This window comes from Tympanuchus pallidicinctus, unplaced genomic scaffold (assembly GCF_026119805.1).
Source record: "Tympanuchus pallidicinctus isolate F22 unplaced genomic scaffold, pur_lepc_1.0 scaffold15, whole genome shotgun sequence".
In the NCBI taxonomy this organism is placed as follows: Eukaryota; Metazoa; Chordata; class Aves; order Galliformes; family Phasianidae; genus Tympanuchus; species Tympanuchus pallidicinctus.
The window spans coordinates 34077836-34098536 of NW_026294669.1; the positions used below are offsets into that span (position 1 = coordinate 34077836).

At 51.1% G+C, this 20701-nt stretch overlaps 1 protein-coding gene across 1 annotated transcript; it reads right to left on the reverse strand.

Annotated features, from left to right (window-relative positions):
* Nucleotides 1-289: 289 nt before the first annotated feature.
* Nucleotides 290-20492, reverse strand: RBM44 (RNA binding motif protein 44). Its single transcript, XM_052675058.1, is given in 17 exon segments — nt 290-1159; nt 3478-3616; nt 9426-9542; nt 9545-9607; nt 12858-13003; nt 14740-14888; nt 15313-15703; nt 15939-16009; nt 16105-16178; nt 16346-16477; nt 16778-16880; nt 17176-17248; nt 17493-17518; nt 17598-17784; nt 18144-18317; nt 18831-18889; nt 19003-20492. Coding segments are annotated over 17 exon segments (3495 nt in total). The 5' UTR covers nt 20338-20492; the 3' UTR covers nt 290-903.
* Nucleotides 20493-20701: the final 209 nt, after the last annotated feature.

The following is a 20701-nucleotide window of genomic DNA, read 5'->3' on the forward strand; positions in this document are numbered from 1 at the left end:
GCACGTGCCCCGTTCCAACAGCCTCCCCACTGAAATCCTCATTCCACAGGCTGAGTGTAATCCCCTAGCTCTGTTTCTCCCCTCAGCTTCCATATCTCACCTGAAGATTCCCCTCCTTTTTCCCCCCATGCCTCCCTCCCCTGGGCTTGGTTTGGAGGTGAAGTCCTCCCCTGGGCACCTAAAGGAGACCCACAGGGACGCAGCGGGGCAGCAGGGTGGGGGTTTAGGGACCCTCAACCCACCCGGAGCCTGGCTTCGTGGAGGGGATGCACCAAAGACTGCCACCTGCTTTACTTCTGCATGTATTTATTTAATTAGGAAAAGCACCTAATTCCCATTGTTCACTGGCCCTGGGGCACCTCCAAGGCCATCAGTGCCGCTACTGGTATCACCTGCCAGTATGAAGCAGTGACCATCACCCATCTCTCCACCTGTAGTTGGAGCCTGTCTGCAGGTGGGCAGGGGGAGAAGGTGCTTTTCCTGCCGATACAAAGGGTAAAACAACAAAAAAAGGATAAAAAGTGAAGGCTTTATCATCCAGGCTGTGCCCTGACCCGTTGTCCTTGTGGTTATGGCACGTCCCAGTGCTGTGCTGGCACCAGAGGCAGGACACGGACCCCTGCCTTGTTTTTTTTCCCCCCATTTTTCCATTTTTTCCTTTTTTCCCCCCAGTGGATGCTGTAGGCTGCCGGGAGGGAAGCAGGGAAGGTCTGAGCAGAGCTGTGGCACTCTCCCATTACCCAGCGAGCAGCATCCTCAATGCCACCAGCATCCCCAGGTTGTTAAGGATGGATTTAATTGGAAGCCACCACCTGGGAAGGGGCCAGCAGGGGACGCAGCGGCACCAATGGGGCTCAGCACCCAAGGATGCTCCTTGGCCAGGTTCTCCCCTACAAACCATCTCTAAACGATGCCCTCGCTGCGTTTGCTCCGCCACACCACCAGCGCTGTCACCAGCAGGGTGACGAGGATGGGCACCAGGATGAAGGGGCAGAGGATGCCGTTGGGGGGATCACGCAGCGCCCGGCCGGATGGGGAGCAGTTCCTGAAGTAGTGGCTGTGGACGGCGACGAAGAACTCATCCACCAAGCGGTTGGGCCAGTAGCAAGTGAGGTTCTCAGCCACCGCGACCGTGCAGTTCGTCAGCTCCCCGTAGGTGCTGCAAGACAGACAGGGCACTGGCTTGGCAACAGTGGGGGACTTGGGTCCTCACCAGCCTCCCGTCGCCAGGTGCTTCCCACAGACCCCACTAAAATGGATCCACCCAGCCCTGTATTCCAACAGAAAGGTTTGTGATGGTAAGAGTATTATTGTGCGTGTAATGAAGGTAAAATATAATAACCAAGATGGGATATAACATTCCATAATAGAAGTATGGTTGTATGTATGTCAGAAAACATATTTTCTATCATAGAGATCATACCTTCTGTTGGAGAGGTGTCTGTATGTGCACACAGATACTTGAGACTGGGTAGCCAGGGACAGAAAAAGGTTTCTTCTAGTGAGCCACTTTGTAAAGGAAGGGGGAGGAAAACGAAAGAAGGCAAGAAGCTCACTTTTACTTTCTAAAGGAAAGGGAAAGAAAACAGTGTCTTCCACTGCAAGGTCACTGTTCAAGACAGTGCATCCCACAGACACTTGGGAAGCTGGCGATAAATAGAAATGCCTGGGGTGTATTCTTAGCAGGGTGACAGCCTGGCGGCCCCTCAGCAGCCAGAGCTGAGTGACGGCTGCAGCTGGCTGCATGCTGGCACTGCGGTGGTTCGTCCTCCTCCATTCCCACCACACAGCGTGCATGTAATTTGTTATTCAAATCTGCCTTCCCAAAGCAAGTGGCAGCTCACACAGCTTCCCCGGCTACATTTCTTCCTGGGGAGGATGCTCAGGCTGTGGTGCTGTGCAGGGCAGCGCTGCAGCCGATGCTTCTGGAGGCAGAGACGTGTGGATGTGGCTCGGATGGACATGGACTGGTGGTGGGGCTCAGCTGACTGATGGTTGGACGCTCTGTTCCAGAAAGGTTTCAAGAATCAAAATCCCTTGGCTTGGGGGGAAATATGGAGAACAAACAACGAGGCTCTAGGCCCAGAACGTCCTCTCCTCCATAACCCGAGGCTCGTGTTCCCACGGAGCAAACGAACTCGTGCAATCAAATTAAACACTGTGAGTTTATCAACATTTCCTCCAAGCGCCTCAAGGATAATAAGTTTAGCAGAAGCTATTGAGAAGAAAATCAGGATGTCAGAGATAAAGAAGCAGCTCCCTAATACAACTCTGCTTCCTGTGCTGTGGCCTCACCGAAGATCTGGAGATGGATTGCACCTCATCCAGCTCACAGGTGGCCCCGAATCAGGAGGTGCACTTCCCCTTGCTCAGAGGCAGCAGCCCCAGACATCATGAAAACAAAGAGATGTCCAATGCACTCTGTGTTACAGAAAAGAACAGAGTAAGGGCTAATGCTGGTCTCGCAAACCCACTGAATCTTTCAGGAAGTCAGATTTTGGGGCAGATGAGGTTTCCCAGAAGCAGAACATCTCCCACACAGTCTTCCTGCTCTTTCTCGCCTCAGTTTTATCGTTGATAAAGAGGAAGGAAAACCCAAGCTGTCATTTTTGTAGGCTACATATGTGTTTACATACACACAAATGCACAGAGAGGAAGATATCAATTTGGCACAGAAGAGGAGGAACAGGCAGGAAGTTAACCAGAAAACTGTATGTTTGTGCAACACACTCATGGCACGTGGCAGCATCTGCTCTCCCTTTCCAGCTGCTCTCCATTTCCAGCTGCCCTCAATCCCCAGCTGTGTTGCAAGAGCTTGCTTTTGTACACTCTTCTGTCTCTCAAGAGAAAGACCATGCCCCGATGTTGGATGAGAGCACAACATGCAAAGTGAGCTCTGGTGAGAGCAGCCCAGGACCCTGCTTCTCATCTGCCACGGATCGCTGCTAATTCCCTGACACTGATTATGAGCAGCAGAAGGCTGCCATGCCCTACCAACAGCACGCCAACCTCTCCTCCAAGATGGCAGGAAAAATCAACATGCGACTTCTGGACGCGAAGGGCAAGCCTGTAGGACAGCCTGAGACTTTAAATACAGAGGGTGTCTCACACTAAGGGAGCATGGGATCTCTGGGTCCCTCTGGCCCAGCCCCTGCTCCAGCAGAGACACCCAGAGCAGGGTGCCCAGCACCACGTCAAGGTGGGTCTGGAGGGTGGGTCCGAGGAGGAGGCCCCACAGCCTCTCTGGGTACCTGTGCCAGGGCACTGTCACAGTACAACAAAAAAGCAGTGTGAAATGGCACGTTTGGTCCATTGTGGAAGAAAACCCATTGCTGAACTCAGTCCATCCCCAAATCAAATATGGGTGCAAGAGGTCCCTGATGCGGTACCACTCACGCTGTCCCTTAGGCTCGCCAGCTCTGACCTGGCTCTCTTTTGGGCTCATGAGGTGTTCTGGAGAGGAAGACCCACACTTACCCCATGGTCTCATCCCAGTCGCACCACAGCTGCTGCCCGATGCCCTCCATGCTGAGCTTGAAGGGTCGCAGGCAGCGCTCGCGGATCTGCCTGCCGTACTCGGCCTCATGGCACGCCGTCGCCGCGATGAAGTGATGGGCTGAAAAGACAGGCCAAGGGGTCGGGTCGTGGGTCACCACCTCCCCATACTTACCATGGGAGTAGGCAGGGAACGGCACCCATAACTGAGCCCTGCCCTGAGCCAGTGCTTGGAGCTCAACCCATCTGCCAGAGCACCGCAGGAAGTAAAGGCAGCCCTGCTCTTAGACAGCCCCTTAAAAACATGCCGTGCTTTTTGTCATTTTCCCCTCTCCCCACTTATCATCAGTTCCCTTCCCCATCATTTGCAGTTACTTGTCCAAGTGCCTGATGCCTGAATCAATTATTCACAGCGTGTTCTCCCAGGTAAGGCATGAATAAGAAAGGATGCAGCCTTATCCTCTGCTGATGGCACGGACTTCAAATTCAGTGCTCTTGTCAAAAACCAGCAGCACAGACAGGTCCTGTCTGAAGAACTCCTTACAAATTACCTGCAAGGCGCTGTGCCTCCAAACAAATACCCATCTCTGCATAGATGGAGTGCACCAGCACCAAAATACTGTCGCCACCAGTCTGAGCTCTGCCACAGAGGGGTTTGGGATCAGAGGAGAAAGATGCTTCTTGTGGACTCCACTAGTGGAATTTGGGGCATGAAGACTGCACTGGAGAAAGGCTGCAGGGAGTGACTGTGAGCAGCACGACTGGGCTCCCATACGAGCTGTGTTTTTGGATGAATTTGTGCCATTTTTTCTATGGAAAGCAGCAGCAATGTTACACAGGAATCAGGCTGAAAGAAAAACCTTAGTAGGAATGATTTACTGCAGCTGGCTATAAATAATACCTTGCTCTTGGTCCCAAAGTGCCTGCCGGTGCCTTTGCAGCTACTGGAGCACATTGCAGGCAAGCATCGCATTCCGACTCTATTTTTTGCTACATGTGAATAGCTCAGTGCAAAAGCTGGAGGAGAAGGGGGTATTTTTTATTTCATTTCTTAACAAAAGAAATAATTTGCGCGTGGTTTAGCTGCAGAAATGTTGGCCTTGGGAGCAGCGGGCTGCGATGGCCAAAGTCGTCCACGGGAGCAACGCTGAGCACAGGGTGCAAAGGGAGAAAGCAGGGCTTGGAGAACAGACTGAAAAGCAGGCAGGAGAGGAGCCAAGGGGAACTGGGAGCAAAGCAGGAAGCGGAGCCATGCAGAAGCAAGCAAGGCACGCAAAGCAGAGAGAGGAGCCGGGGAAGAGAAAGCTGCCCTGAGAAATTCAAGAGCAATACAACGTGAGGAAAAGCAGAATTTAACTGAGCTCAGCCTGGCTGCCCGGAGCCAATTAGCACAGATGAGATTGGAGACAGGTCATCCACTTGTACCAGCACAACAACTATTATTAGCGAAGCCCCAGCATTTCCTGACATCTGTTCCCGAATAACAGACACCGTGGCCACTTCCTAGAGGAAAACACCTTAATTGGCAGCTCCACCTCGGTTGGAAAGACAAGAAGCAACCACAAGCCATACCTGAGCAGTTGCAAGCTACAGCTATCTCGTATCCAGCACGGAAATGAACTCCAGAATGAGAAAATAAAAGTTAAAGACACAAAGAAATCAAACCAAGCAAAAACACGACCCTTGGGAGCTTTTAGTGCTTGCCAATCAAAGCAACTCAAAGGCATGGATGGGCTGAGTATGGCTGTGAGCAGCTGGGAAAGAAGTGGCAAGGCATATGAGGAGTACCTGAACTACTGTTCAGGTCCCTCGGTTTGCTGTGCTGTTAAGGAAATGCCACTAAATGAACACCCCTGTGACACCCCTGGATGGCACTGGATGTAGAAGGAGTACGTTGCCCATGGATGTGTTAGCAATCAACCCAGTTGCAGCTGGACTGGCAGGCTTTCCTGGTGAAGAGCCCTCAGGGCTGCACAGCAGGGAGCAGAAAACAGCTGGATATTCAGCTAAAAGCTCGGAGGTGTAATTAAACCCCCAAAGGTTGCAGACCACTGCTAAGTGACAATCGCAGCAGGGCGAGCAGTGAACAAGCACATTTATCTACAAGCCAGCAAAGCTTGTAGGACTTCAAGGACTAAAATCCCAGCATTTTCTCCCGAATGCTACAAAACCCCACGTGAAATCATTTGCTTTCTGAACAAGTCCAGGCTGAAATCGCTCCGCTTTCCCCCTCCTGTCTGCAGGTTTGCTCTGTTGCACTGAGAATGAGCTCTGTGGCTCAAACTCCGCAGCACCAGCGAGTGCTCCCAGCACTACAGCTAAGCCCACAGCTTCCAGCCGTGCCCACATGCAAGCAGATGGGCTGTGGTCTGCCTGGTGCGCCCAAACCACCCACAGCACAAACTTGTGGTGGCACCAAAACTTAGTGCAGAGACATTGCTGAGAGCTCTGTGCTATCAATAGGGCCCTGCAGACAGCCTTCCCTCTCCTCGGAAGAAACCCTGGGCTGAAGCTCTGTCACGCTCAGGCACCTCTGGTGGCAGAGCTCCACGGTCAGTATCTCATGGAGCATCTGTTACAGCGGTTTCCTGTACCTGCAGCCAACTTCTCCCCATTCAGGTTTACACAGAGCAGCTGAGGTACGATTTAATCCAATCCAAACTACTGGATTAAAATTAAAACAGGACTGACTTTTTGCCTGATAGCAGAACTGCTAGATGCTGTTAGCTAATAAATAAATGGCAACAGGCAGCCCCGGGCTGCTCCAGTTCCTCCCCTGACCTCAGTTCCCTGTGCGGAGCAGCAGGAGAGACGCGATGTTCTTGTCAGGTGCTGGTGGCTGTCAAGCACATTTCCTGGAAGGCAACTTCTCTTGGATGTCCCTGGACTTAACTCCATGCAGGACAGAGCAGCAAATGCTCTTTTTTCCAAGAAAAAAAAAGCACCAAACCAAAACAAAAGTGATTTAGAGCATAGGTAAAATAAAGACCAGATGAAGAGGGGAGGAACTATGAATCAGAAGCCGGGCACGCTGCACACCAACTGCTGGCTGACTGCACACCAAAACCTGGCATGAGCAGTTAGCTATAATTACATCCTTAATGAATAGCGTGGGCTTTATAAAAATTATCTGCCCTGGTTAAATTATTGCAGAGGAGCACGGGTTTTCATTACCCAATACTCCCAAAGACCGTGGGGTTGCAAGGAGGAGGACAGAGGGACCTGCATGCTCACCCTGCTGGGCTTTGGGGCTGATCAGAAGGATGCTGAGGCGACCTCTGCCTGTGTGTGTGCATCAGGAGGAGGGTCAGCACCACAGGCACAGATGCTGGAGGTCAGTTTGGGGACAGCAGTGCTCTGATCACGTTGCTTGGCTTCCCAAAGCATTTGTCTGCGTTGAGCTGGGTGCATTCCGCTGTGCACAACTAGGGGCTGCTTTATGGAACTACCTTTGAGATCTAAAAAAATGGCTCCCGGACACACATAACTCACTCAGCTGAGCACACAGCCTACAAAGAACAAAATAAATAAATATAAAAATCCATTAGAGCAAAGGAAAATAAACAGCCCCAGTGTCTTGCTGATGCACTCATCCCAGGCTGCAAAGAATTACGGCTCGCCTAAATACTTTCAGCATGCATTTTCCCAGCTAGAGAACAATTTATTTCACTTTTTTAAGATGGGTTTCTTGATGCAGGCTATTTTTCCCTTCCAGCTGAATAATGCACTTCTCTCCTGCTCACCCACACAAAGCACAGATGGCTTCCCACCAAGCCTTACCTAAAAAGACGTGGCAATGCCGGCACTGATGGCACAGCGACCCAGCAGAGCACGAAGCAGGTCTGAGCCCAGGCTCACTGTTGCCTTTTCGCATACGGAGGCCAACATCTCTCCTCACGAATAGGAACCTTCAAGTCCCCTCTGTTCCAGGACCTAATGCAGCCAAATGTTGTGATAACCCTGCAAATCTGCTTGGGTTTAACAGAAATAATGTGGTTTTCTGACAGCCTTGACCTGGGATCACTTCATCCATCTGCACCAGCAACAACCAAGCTCCACACGCAACCTGGCCCACAGGGAACTCCACAAATGTGGAAATCAGGCAGCAGAGCCCACAGGAGAGTCTGCTCCTGCCAACAACAAGCTGCCCCAAGCTTCCAGCTGTTTCACCTTTAATGGCAGCAGGTACCTTGGGACACAGCTGGCACTCCAGTGTGGCAAGCAGGGCTGGGCTTATTTTAGACGATCCCCCATCTGCAGCCAGCTGCTTAGAGCACCAACAGAGCATTTTTTTGCTAAGAGGAAAGCTCAACTGGTGAGGCTGGCAGGAAGATGGTGAAGAGGAAGGGAAGGTGCTCCTGGCCAGCAGCCGCGGCTGGGCTGACTTGACACAGAAGTGACCAACTCAACAGAGACGCAACAAAGCAGTCTCAGCCTCTATCTGGCTCCCCCAGTTTTATTCTGGATGCCATCCAGGCATCTGAAGCGTCTGTATTCCTTTCATAACACCGAAACAGAACCAGCTGGCCTCCCTGAGCACTTCTGCATTGCGCTGCACCATGAGACCGCAGCTCAGCACGAGGAGCTGCAGTGGCACGGCAGCCGGGGCTCAGCAAAGCCCCTGCACTCTGTGAGAGCTGAGCTCTCTGTGTTTGCCTCAGCACTTACACAGCAAGCTGCCAGCACTTCTATTAGCACAGCTTGTTTTATCTTTTCTTTCTAAAAAAGAAAACCCACACCTGCTTCATCAGAAGCATCAGCAATCTCCACCATTCACCACTCCACTGTCTCAGTGGTCACCCCCAGTGTGGCCACATCTGTCCATGGCAACAGAGCAGCAAGGAACAAACAGGGTTTTTTTCTTTTAATTTTTTTTTTTTTCCCAACTAGAGCAGAACATACTTTAAAAAAAAAAACAAACAACCAAAACCTACAAAAGGACACAGCGAGAGAAATGCATCCCCAACTCAGCGCCAGGATTAGCTGCCATCCATCACAGCTAAAGGCTTACACAGAGGCAGACGTCCTGCTGCGAGCCCTGAAAGTGGAAAAGAGCAGCCTGGAGTACCACCAGCTCCCACTGTCTTATTTAAAGTCCCTGAACCCAAACCACGTGGTGGAAGGTGCAGCAAAAGAATGAGCAGAGGTCCTGCAGCTGAAGCAGGGAAGCTTACGGTTAATGACAGCGCAGGGATGAGCCCATCACAGCACACAGCTCCATGCATCATTCAGCAGGGTTACCAGGAGAAAACCTGCACTGGAGTGCAAATAGGGGAAAAACAAATCTACGTTTCTTCAAAGAGCACTTGAGTTTCGTGCAAGAGTAGCTGCACGGCACTGTGCAGCTTGTTTTCTAAGCAATCTTACACACACTTCTTATACTAAAGCACAATCCTAAGGCTTTTACTGGCTAGACTCAGGTTATAAGGCAATCCTCCACCTGTTGCACACGAAGCCCTACCAACATCGAGGAGACCTCATGCCTCGTGAAAGCAGGTGGGTGATGCAGGAGTTCCCAAAGTGAATGGCAGTCTCCCACCTGCCAATCCATCCCCAGCTCAGAAGGGTGGCCAGAAGGAGCGCTTCTGGCTGCATCCTCTCCTCGTGCCCGGTTCAGAAATGGAAAATGGCAAAACCCCTCTTAGAGCAGTCACCCCGTCGTTAATTTCCGTATTAGAAGCCAAAGGCAGGGGTTGTCTTCTGGCACGAGTGCTCTTCAGTGCTTCTCACAGAGGACCGTGTTGGACGGCATCACCGCCTGCACGCGCAGAGCCCAACTTCGATCGTTTCTCAGCACTTGGAAACAAACGCTCCTTCCCGTTCCCCCCGCGGCCGGCAAAGCTCGGGCAAAGCCCACACAGCCCGCGTTCAGGAGCCTCTCCCGGAGCCCCCGCTCCCCCCTGGCTGCCGGCGCAGCCCGCGGCACTCACCCAGCACGAAGCAGAGGAAGCGGCGCGGCAGCAGGGCCATGGCCGGCAGCGAGGGGCCCGGCTGCCGCCTCGCCGGGAGCTGCCGCGCGATCGCGCCCGTCCTCGGTGCTCGTTTCTAACAGAAATCAAACGAGTTCGAACAGCTCCACCTGCAGCCCAGCCGCGGCTCCTCGGGAATCGCTCTGTTACGGACATCCCTCTCCGTCATCGCAGCAGCACGCCGCCCTCTGTAAAGCATCGCGCCCGTCTAATCGCACAATTAGGGAGCGCAGAGGGCAGCGAGCGCCGTTAGCAGCGCGCTAGGGCAAAGCCTGCCGCTGCGCTCAGCTGGGCGCCCGCGGGGGGGAAAGCAAAGCGGAGGCCTGAGCTGCGGCTTCAGGACGAACCAGCAGCGGCGCCTGGCAGCGCAGCGCCGGGCCCTGGGGAAGCGTTTGCAGCCGCGGTTCTGTTGAGGGGAGACAAAACGGGTGAGATTTGGAAACAGCAAAAGAGCGGCACAACTCTGGGAAGAAGGCATCGCAACCTTTATTCACCGTAAGGAGGCAGGGCAAAGCCCAGCCGAGGGACGGAGGTGCGATGTGATGCGCGGTACCACAGCACTACCGTCAGTGGCCACCACGGCAGGCACACGCCTCAGCTGCCAGAAGAGGATGGAAAACCCTGGGAGCAGCTCCACACGCAAACAAAAGGCTGCGTGCTCCCGCATCACCCCGAAGCAGACCTCAGGGAGAGCACGTCCAGGAGAGGCTTTCCCCTGTGCTGTGCTGCAGCATGCAAAAGGAAGGCTGACAGGCCCAGCTCTGCAGGGCACGGCTCTGCTGCGAGCAGCCACTGCAGCACTGGGTTCACGCAACCAGCACTGCGTGTTCTCCAAGCTGGGCCTTGCTGCCTGTCCTGCCCTGCCTTGTATGAAAAGGATGCCTGACATTTGTGCACAGTATCTGGAATCGTCTGGAAATCATGCAAGCATGCCAGCTGTTTGATAGCATTGCAGCTATCGCTGACACAGAGCAGCACCACGAGCCGGGGCTGCGTGCTTCAGCACAGAGAAGTGCTGCTGCTATGAGAGAAGTCTGCTATGGGAGCCTTCAACCTCAGAGAAATGCACTGAACGACCAGACAGGGGAGAACTACTTACCATCTGCCTGCACACAAAGCCACTCTCAAAAGACCTTGAGGCAACGTTCTGTCAAACAAAACTGCAAACCATGCAGCAACACTAAGCGAGTTTTCACAAAGCTCTACCGAAATCAAACAAACAAGAAATACAGAACAATCCCGGAGCGAGCTGGACTGCAAAAATCTGTCATGTGAAGCGTTCAGTTCTTCATTACATCACCTACACAGAAAGAAAAACAAAGGAAAAGCAGATTAAGTTTTGCCTGAACACATGTATGCAAAACAAAGCGTCAGCAGTGCCAGCATCCCAGGGCACCATTGGCTGAGCTGCTTTTGCTACGGAGGGTGGAAGTTTGCACGCAAGAGCGAGGTTTCCTAGCCCTGAGAACTGCACAGAAAAGTGATGCTGATAGAATAAAATGGTTCCTGTGTGACAGATCACAACCAGAGGTAATTGTCTGCATGGCCTGAGTTAATTCAAAGTTCTCAAGTCAGCATTTAGAAGGGAACAGGCTCCATGCGTTTCCTGGTGGTGCTTTCAGCATTAGGCCAAACTTCCCTCCCTGTCTTTTCGAATGCAGAGACTCCTCCACAATTAACAAATACACAGACGTGTAAACATTGAGATGTCCAACTCGGGGCTAACTCTGCCAAAGGGAGAAAACAATGCAAGATTTCCAGGCAAGCCAGTAGAAGAAAGGAACCATCTACAAAGTCCTTCAGTGCGCAAAAACTAGAGGATGTGCAAACTTATTCTGTTCAATATCTGCACCAAAATAAATATCACACAGAATCACAGAATTGTAGGGGTTGGAAGGGACCTCCAGAGCTCATCGAGTCCAACCCCCTGCCAAAGCAGGTTCCCTACAGCAGGTCGCACAGGTCGGCATCCAGGCAGGTCTGGAACATCTCCAGAGAAGGAGACTCCACCACCTCCCTGGGCAGCCTGTTCCAGTGCTCCGTCACCTCACTGTACAGAAGTTCTTACGCACATTTGTGCGGAACTTCCTATGCTGCAGCTTCCAGCCGTTTCCCCTTGTCCTGTCTCCACTCACCACTGAAAAGAGCCCAGCCTCGCCATTCTGCCCCCCACACCTTAGATGTTTATAGACCTGGATCAGGTCCCCTCTCAGTCTTCTTTTCTCAAGGCTGAACAGACCCAGTTCACTCAGCCTTTCTCCATAGCAGAGATGCTCCAGGCCCTTCACCATCTTTGTGGCCCTCCGCTGGGCTCTTTCCAAGAGATCCCTGTCTGTTTTGTACTGGGGAGCCCAGAACTGGATGCAGTGCTCCAGATGAGGCCTCACCAGGGCAGAGTAGAGGGGGAGGATCACCTCCCTCGACCTGCTGGCCACGCTCTTTTTAATGCACCCCAGGATGCCATTGGCCCTCTTGGCCACAAGGGCACACTGCTGGCTCATGGCCGACCTGTCGTCCACCAGGACACCCAGGTCCCTCTCTGCAGAGCTCCCCTCCAGCAGCTCATCCCCCAACCTGTACTGGTGCATGCAATTATTCCTCCCCAGATGCAAGACTCTACACTTGCTTTTGTTAAACCTCATCCGGTTTTTTTCTGCCCAGCTCTGCAGCCTGTCCAGGTCTCGCTGAATGGTAACACAGCTTTCAGGCGTGTCAGCCAATCCTCCCAGCTTCGTATCATCAGCAAACTTGCTGAGGGTGGCCATTATCCCCTCATCAAGGTGAAGATGTTGAACAAGACTGGACCCAGCACCGACCCCTGAGGAACACCGCTGCTTACAGGCCTCCAACCGGACTCTGCACCACCAACAACGACCCTCTGTGCTCTGCCAGTCAGCCAGTTCTCAACCCACCTCACTGTCCACTCGTCTATCCCACACTTGCTCAGCTTTGTTATAAGGATGTCGTGGGGGACAGTATCAAATGCCTTGCTGAAATCAAGGTAGACTACATCAACTGCTCTCCCCCCATCCACCCAGCCAGAAAAAATCATCAGGTTTTAAATCAGAATTGAGCCTCTACTGGAATTCCTGTGTGAAATGCTACACAGGAACTGGCCATTAGATGTCACCTTTGCCCAGAACATCGATCATGTGCTCAGTCACTGAGCTCATCGCTCAAACCCGCACAGTAAAACCCCCAGTGTGCCCAGTTTGATAGCTGTGCTAGCAAGCTCCTGACAAGCTTACAGACATTGTACAGCAACAGTCCATCTTTAGAAATCGTTGTTTTAGTGATTCCTTCCCTTACTTTCGTGCAGGAAGATGTTCCTAGGAAGTTCTCCTACACAGCTAGATGAATTCACACCTGTGTTTTTATAGGCTAAATACTCACTGATTGACACTACTTTCCCTGTACCAGCAGCCGTTGCTTTCCTTAGGATTGCAGAGGCCCTCTGCGTAATGGAGCTGATGGTCAAACCACTCAGGACACCATTATTGTTCTTCCTCACCTCCAGCAGAGCATCCACGATTGTGTCTCTATAGGAGCAACAGAAATAACTGCTGACATCACTTTTTGTGCAGTTGCTTAGCGTTCCAGCTATCGTGGCTATGGCATCCCTAAACCTCCAGGTGGGGACCGGGGCGACAAATCCCCCCCTGCTGTGAGGACAGAGCAGGTCCGAGGCCGCCTCATGAGACTGAATGTGTACAGATCTAAGGGCCAGATGGCTGCGTCCCAGGGCTCTGAAGGAGCTGGGTGAGATGGTTGCTGAGCTGCTCTCCATCATTTTTGAAAAGTCATGGCTGTCAGGTGAGGTCCCAGATGACTGGAGGAAGGGTCACATCACTGCCATTGACAAGAAAGGGAGCCAGGAGGACCCCGGGAACTACAGGCCGGTGAGTCTCACCTCTGTGCCTGGGAAGATCATGGCACAGATCATCCTGGATGACATCCTGGGCATGTCATCCGTGACCTTCATCAGAGGAAGGTCATGCCTGACCAATCTGGTGGCCTTCTATGATGGAGTGATGGCATCGGTGGACAAGGGAAAGGCGACCGATGTCATTTACCTGGACTTGAACAAGGCCTTTGACATGGTCCCCCACCACATCCTCATCTCCAAATTGGAGGGATGTGGATTTGATGGGTGGACGACCTGATGGATAAGCAATTGGTTGAAAGGATGCAGACAGAGGGTGGTCATCAATGGCTCTGTGTCCAGGTGGAGGCCGGTAATGAGCGGCGTCCCCCAGGGCTCTGTCTTGGGACCGGTGCTCTTCAACATCTTTATCAATGACAGCGATGTAGGAATCGAGTGCACCCTCAGCAAGTTCGCTGATGACACCAAGCTGAGAGGTGCAGTTGATATGGTGGAAGGAAGGGATGCCATTCAGAGGGACCTCAAGAGGCTGGAAAGGTGGGCAGGGTGAACCTGATGAGGTTCAACACGGCAAAGTGCAGAGTTTTGCACTTGGGCCGGAGGAATCCCAGGCATCGGTACAGACTGGATGGAGCGGTCCTTGAAAGCAGCCCTGTGGAGAAGGACCTGGGGTCCTGATGGATGAAAAGCTTAACATGAGCCAGCAATGTGCTCTTGAGGCTCGGAGGGCAAATGGTATCCTGGGGTTCATCAAAAGAGGGGTGGCCAGCAGGGACAGGGAGGTGATTGTCCCCCTCTACTCTGCTCCTGTGAGGCCCCATCTGGAGCACTGCATCCAAGTGTGGAGCCCGCAGTACAAAAAAGACAGGGAGCTGTTGGAGAGGGTCCAGAGGAGAGTCATTAGGATGATCAGGGGACTGGAGCACCTCCCCTGTGAGGACAGGCTGAGGGAGCTGGGCTTGTTCAGCCTGGAGAAAAGAAGGCTGCGGGGTGACCTCACTGCAGCCTGCAGTACCTAAAGGAGCCTACAGAGGGGAGGCGAATCAACTCTTTGAAAGTATTGATATGTGTAGGACGAGGGGAAATGGTTTTAAGTTGAGGGAGGGGAGATTGAGATGGGACATCAGGGGGAAATTCTTTACCCAGAAAGTGGTGAGCTGCTGGAACAGGCTGCCCAGAGAGGTTGTGGATGCCCTGTGCTTGGAGGTGTTCAAGGCCAGGTTGGACCAGGCTGGGCAGCCTGGTTTAGCATTAAACGTGGAGGTTGGTGGCCCTGTATGTGGCAGGGGGGTTGGAGATTCGTGATCCTTGAGGTCCCTTCCAACTCTGGCCATTCTGTGATTCTGTGATTCATTACCAATCAGGGCAGAACTACAATCCAAGCACTCTTACCTACTAGCTTCTGGATGAATGGCTTTAAGTTTCTTCATTAATTTGGCAAAACTGCTCATGTTCAATGCATTAGGAGACATAAAGGCTTCTGATGAGTTAGCGGAGAGAAGCGCAGCAGGTGCTCTTGGCAGGGAATTCTCTCCAGCATCCTAAAATTGCATGAAAAGCAGCAAGCAGTGAGTGGGCTATGTGCTGCACAAGTCATTTGGAGCATCTTTACTACCAGTAAGTATGTGTGTTACAGAAAAAGGAGAAGTGAAATTCACATAGCGTATCTACAGTTCATTAGCCATTACTATTTTTGCCTTGACCAACGTGAGTGAACATAGAAATGATATCTATGATATCTACTGGGCTACTGGTTTGGGGATAAGAAGAAACATCACAACTTGATGTGGGAGCAAACAAATGGTGATATCAGTCTTCTCCAGCATGTCACCAATTTATAACTGACACACTCCGTGCTTTCATACCCTAACACTGCTCAGTAAGCAATAAATAGAACATGTTAGAGGAAGGAAGTTGTGAGGCTCCAATCTGCCACATAAAGAAGCCACAGTAATCATTAATTACCTTCTGATCAACTGCAAACAGAAAACGTATGGAGTCTTCAGCAGAGGATTTGGGGCACTTTGCTTCTGAAGGCAACTGTGTAGAGCAAGGAGCTGGCGAAGAAGCCCTGGGCAGGAGAGGCACCTTCAGAGAAGCAGGGGAGGTGCCAGGAGCTCCCACAGAACCAGGGGCTGATGGCAGTGTTTCATTCTGATCACAGCTTGCACTGCTAGCAACAGAGAGAGCTTCACTCCAAAGCTTCTTCCCAAGGATTCGGGAAGCCGAAGATCTGTTCTCCGATGGATTGTTGACAAGCTCCACACTTATTGGTTTTCCTTTAATTTTTGTCTTGTTCATTTCTTCCACTGCCAACTTTGCTGTAGAGGCGTCTTTAAAGCCAAGAACTGCACACCTAAGACATGAAATAGGAAGCTAGGTGAAGTACAGCTTCGGTTGCTACACAATGTCAGTAAGTATTTTGGGACTGTCAATACGAACACATGATGAGTCCCATCTTTTGAACATTAACCATGTCACAAGAGAAAATTCCAAGCTGCTAAGCTTCTCATAAGGTGAGAAGCTGCCTGGAATCACAGGTTTTTGCCAACTAATCTGTATCTATCTATTACTTAATAAAAGTTATTTACCTGTGGTTATCAGAATCTCCACAGAGCAGGACAGAGATCTGGTACTTCTGGAAATGCAATCTCAGGTCACCCTATAAAAACACACACGTTTTGTTTGCAGGGATATAGCACGAGAGTTCACACGAGCAGCAAGACATCACTGCTATGGAAATGGAAGCAGGCGTACCTCTGACACTGAAGAACTCAAGCCACCAACACAAACAAAGGAGCACTCATTTGCACCCTCCGTTATCTTTGCTTCTGATAACAAACGGAAGAAATCAGACTGTTACCATTTTTTCAGCTCAAACTGACATCTCTAAAGCAATTCTCAAGAAGCCATTACAGGGAAGGATGCAGAAAGGGACAGAGAGCGCACAGTATCAGCACCATCATGAGGTATGTCACCTCAAAGCATGGGACCTCACCTCTCAAACCAACCGTGTCTTGCTTCTCTTGGCACTTCCCCACTCCTTCAGACTCTCCTGAAAAGTCTGTTCCTGTGAAGTCCTCCTTAGCATCAAACCAACATTCATTCCGCTCTTTGTTTCTCACACGTCCTTGACAAATAAATTTCAGTGTGTCAAACTCAGATGAACGAATATCAGAGGATCCCAGCTACTTACATTATTTGCTGCTACTTGAAGAAGAGGTGACACGCAGCAGGTCTCCCTTGTGATTCAAATAGCAAAGGTTTATGACCACTTTTTTCTGGATACAAAGTGTAATAGATGGCTGATATATAGGGATGTCCTACTGTGCCCCGTGTCAGAGTGCTTACTGGCATGTATTTTACACCACACCCCTCACCTCACCCCTCAAACAATGAGCAGGCCATGCAACAGAAGCAGTGAGCTTACCGTGCTGCACGCCCTGCTTTTCAAGCTGCTCTTGGGACATCTTGGAAGAAGCAGAGTCACTGGGCTGCTGGCCGTCAGTTAAACATGTGGGCTGTGCACTCTCCTATGAGCACGTTCCAGTTATATCATACAGCTTGCACTTGATAAGGCCTTTTTTTAACTTCAGAACATTAATCAGTTAAACAGGTAAATTTTAAAAAGAACCTGATGATCCCACCAAGAACCCCCACATTATTTTGCTTCCAAAGGACAACCCAAAGTGGTCCCTCAGCAGCTCTTGTTGCTACTGGCAGAGAATCCCAGCCTGAGCCTTACAGCCCATAGCTGTTATCAGAGGATAGCTGAGAAGAGACAGTGCTCCCAGCACAACGTCTATCAAATGACAAAGCCCTACCTACCATGTTAACAGGAGTTCTGATTTCTTGCAATGGTGAAGCTTCAAAACCTGCTTTTCTCATGTCTGAAACAGAACTGCAAAGGATCCAAGGACTTAATACAAAGTACAGCTCCACAAGTTTTAATTGCCACCGCACAGTTCCCACCTGACAACACTACAGAGTAGAGCCTTCCTTGAAATGAAACCACTGCACACAAAGTGCTATGCAGTCTAGAGCAACAAGATGCATCCCGAAATACAGGAATCCCAAGCTAAATGGGAGCAGAGCTTAAAAGATGTTCATTCAGAGCTTTAAAACCGGAAGCAAGGACTACTTACCCAGGGCAAAGTTCCTCCCTGAATAACTGTCAAAAGAGAAAACAGGACTTCATTTTCAAGAAAGAAATCATCGAAAGCAAACAAACAGAAAATTCAAAAACATACCTTGCATGGGACATAGGAAGAAGCAATTGGCAATAACTTGATCTCAACTGACAGTGGTGGAAGTGTGCTCAAAGGTGTGCCCGCTTGTATTTTTGCTCTCATACTGTTGTAATTCTTCTTTAGCTCTTCCAAAACTGATGTGACAGAGGAACCTGATTCAGTATTAGCAGAGGTATTTCCGTGGTATCTGTTAAAATAAAATCATCACAGAATCATAGAATAGCCTGGGTTGAAAAGGAGCACAGCGCTCATCCAGTTCCAACCCCCTGCTGTGTGCAGGGTCACCAAGCAGCAGCCCAGGCTGCCCAGAGCCACATCCAGCCTGGCCTTGAATGCCTGCAGGGCTGGGGCATCCACAGCCTCCTTGGGCAACCTGTTCCAGTGCCTCACCACCCTCTGAGTGAAAAATATTGCATCCCATAATAGGAAAGATAAATTTTCCCCATCAGCAGCATGGTAAGACATCCCGAGGCAAGTCTGCTGCAGGGCAAATATTTAGCAATTAATGCCAAGTTATCCATTTCACTCAGAAGGACATTAACACACCTGCTAAAACATGCATTTTCCTCCAAAGCCAGTTTGTGGATCTTCAAGCAGTGCTGATAGCACATCTGGTAGTGAGCGTTTAGAACCTGCAATTCTGCTTCAATAGCTCTCTGCAGTAGATTTTGACAGACAGACACAGAATCCTTCACAGCTTCTTTGTTGAGGTGTGCTGGCCTTCAAAATAATAATAATACAGTGATGAAGAGTTTGAGTCAATATTGCAGGTTTCCTATGTTTTATTGTTTAACCAGCAGCTTTACAGGAGCTACGTCTGAGGTGATTTAAGGAAAAAGACAATGCAATCAGTTCCTCCTGTTTGCAGAATTATAGAATCAGAACCTTTAGAGTTGGAAGTTTTTACAGAATACCTTTAGAGAATCTCAGAATGGCCAGGGTTGGAAGAGACCCCAAGGATCATGAATCTCCAATCCCCCTGCCACATGCAGGGCCACCAACCTCCCCACTTAATATTGGCTGCCCTTGAACACCTCCAGGGACGGGGCAGCCACAGCCTCTCTGGGCAGCTGTTCCAGCACCTCACCACTCTCTCTGTAGAGAGCTTAAAAGAACTTTCAAGAGTTGGCCGTCCAGTCCAACTCCCCTGCAACAAACACAGCCTTTCCATCTCCAACACAGAAATCTTACCCGGCATCTAGAACTCCAAACAGAGAACAATCCACGACCCACCTGTCAGCCTTTATCTTTACACTGCTGTTACACAACTCAGTTTTGGATTCCCACTGTTCCTAAATAAAGATGATTACAAAGAAGTTACAGATTAACATTTGTATACGCAAGTTCCGAGCAGTGTTAGGTTTACAAAGCTATGCATCAACATTATTATTATTTCTGAAGTTACCTTGACTTGTGAACTTCTTTCATTTGCTGCAGCACTGCCATCCTGGTGCACATCAGCAAGCTGTGACCCCATTTCCTCTGTAGGACCAGTCCCAGACAGCCAGTCTGTACTGCGAGCAACACTGGTACAAGTTTCCCCAAGCCAACCCACACGTCTGAATTTGTTCATCACTGTGATCTCTGTATTAATTGCCCTGGATAAGAGAGGAACTTGAGCACTGGTACTTCTGCTGGTTGTAAAGCAAACTCTAAAATCAGAACTTGCGTCGACAGCCTGGTTAACTTTAGAATTACTGACCACATTTACCAAGCTTTCACAACACTCCCAGTTGAGGGAGGCAGAGGTATTTGCACTGCAAGATTTCCCTGCAGCTTCCTCCCCAGAACTGAGATCTTTGCTAGTGAGAACTGCAGGGACTGGACACTGGTTCTCATCCCCCTTCGAAGCACAGTAAGCACAGCTGGCACCACGTATGCACAGGAGGGGTTCCTCACAACTGTAAAAATCAGAGTCTCCTGCACTTTTGCAGACCTGTGTGGCTGTTGCTTGGGCCCTTTCCCTTGGTGACAGTAAAGGGCTTCCTTGCTCCACTAAGTTGCTGTGAACACATCCGTCGTTCTGTCTGGGCTGTGCACCACCACGTAAGGAAGCATCTTCCACCTCTGCACGGTCGGGTGCAAGCAGATTTGGATAACTCCTCCCTCTACTCCCGTATGCGTGACTTTCAAGCACACTTCCAGTAAGACCACTAAGAGATGCTCCCTGCTCCTCCTTACTACTACAAACCGTGCCACTGCCAACAGGCAGAGAGTCCTGGAGCAGCTGGGGAAGCTCTGGCACAGCTGTACAACACTCAGAAGTAGAGTCAGAAAGATTTTGTTCTTTTGCAGCTCCGCCACCTGCAACGTCATGAACTGGATCATGAACCAGGGCTTCCTTTCCTACAGCTTCCCTTTGCTCAGACAGCTCGCTTGAGCTATTCCCATCACCAAAGCCTTCCTCGTTCGCACTGATGTACTCCAGCTGTGAATCTTCACCCACACGGAGGTGACTCCCAGCATCACAAACCCCGCAGCTGCACCACGTACCACCAGCACACGCCGTCCTCAGCACGCCAGCTTCTTTCTGGCTTTCATCTGCCTCGGCGCTGCAGGTTCTCCCTCTCACGTCATACACGTCAATAGCAGCATCTAAAGACGTACTCAGGTAAGGCAAGCTTTCCTCCGATAACGCTGCAAGGCCCCCGCTGGTGCTTTGCTGGGCTTCCAGCGGACGAGGGCAGAGCAGGGAGCCGCGCTGCTGGTTGCCTTCAGCACGGTCCTCCTGCAGCTCCATGGCGCACAAGGGGCCTTCTCAGAAGCGATCCACGCAGCTCCTCCCGCAGGCAGCCACGACCGCCTCCCTCCCGAAACCAAGCCAACCTCACGGTATCTGCACCGTACCAGAGCCCGCTTTCCCCTACTATCGACCGCAGCCCGCGCCCGCAGGCCCGGCCCTCACAGCACAGCCCGCCCGCCAACGGCCCGCCACGCGCTCAACGGCCGCCGCGCCTGATTGGCTGAGGCGGAGCCCTCGCGCTGCCGCCGCCATTTCTCCTGACGCAGCCGCAGCTCTGCGCTGTATCTTACCGCTATCCAGAGCGCTTTGATGCAGAATTGCTTTCGGTCCTGGCTGCTGCGCTGCAAGGTCTGCTCTCCCA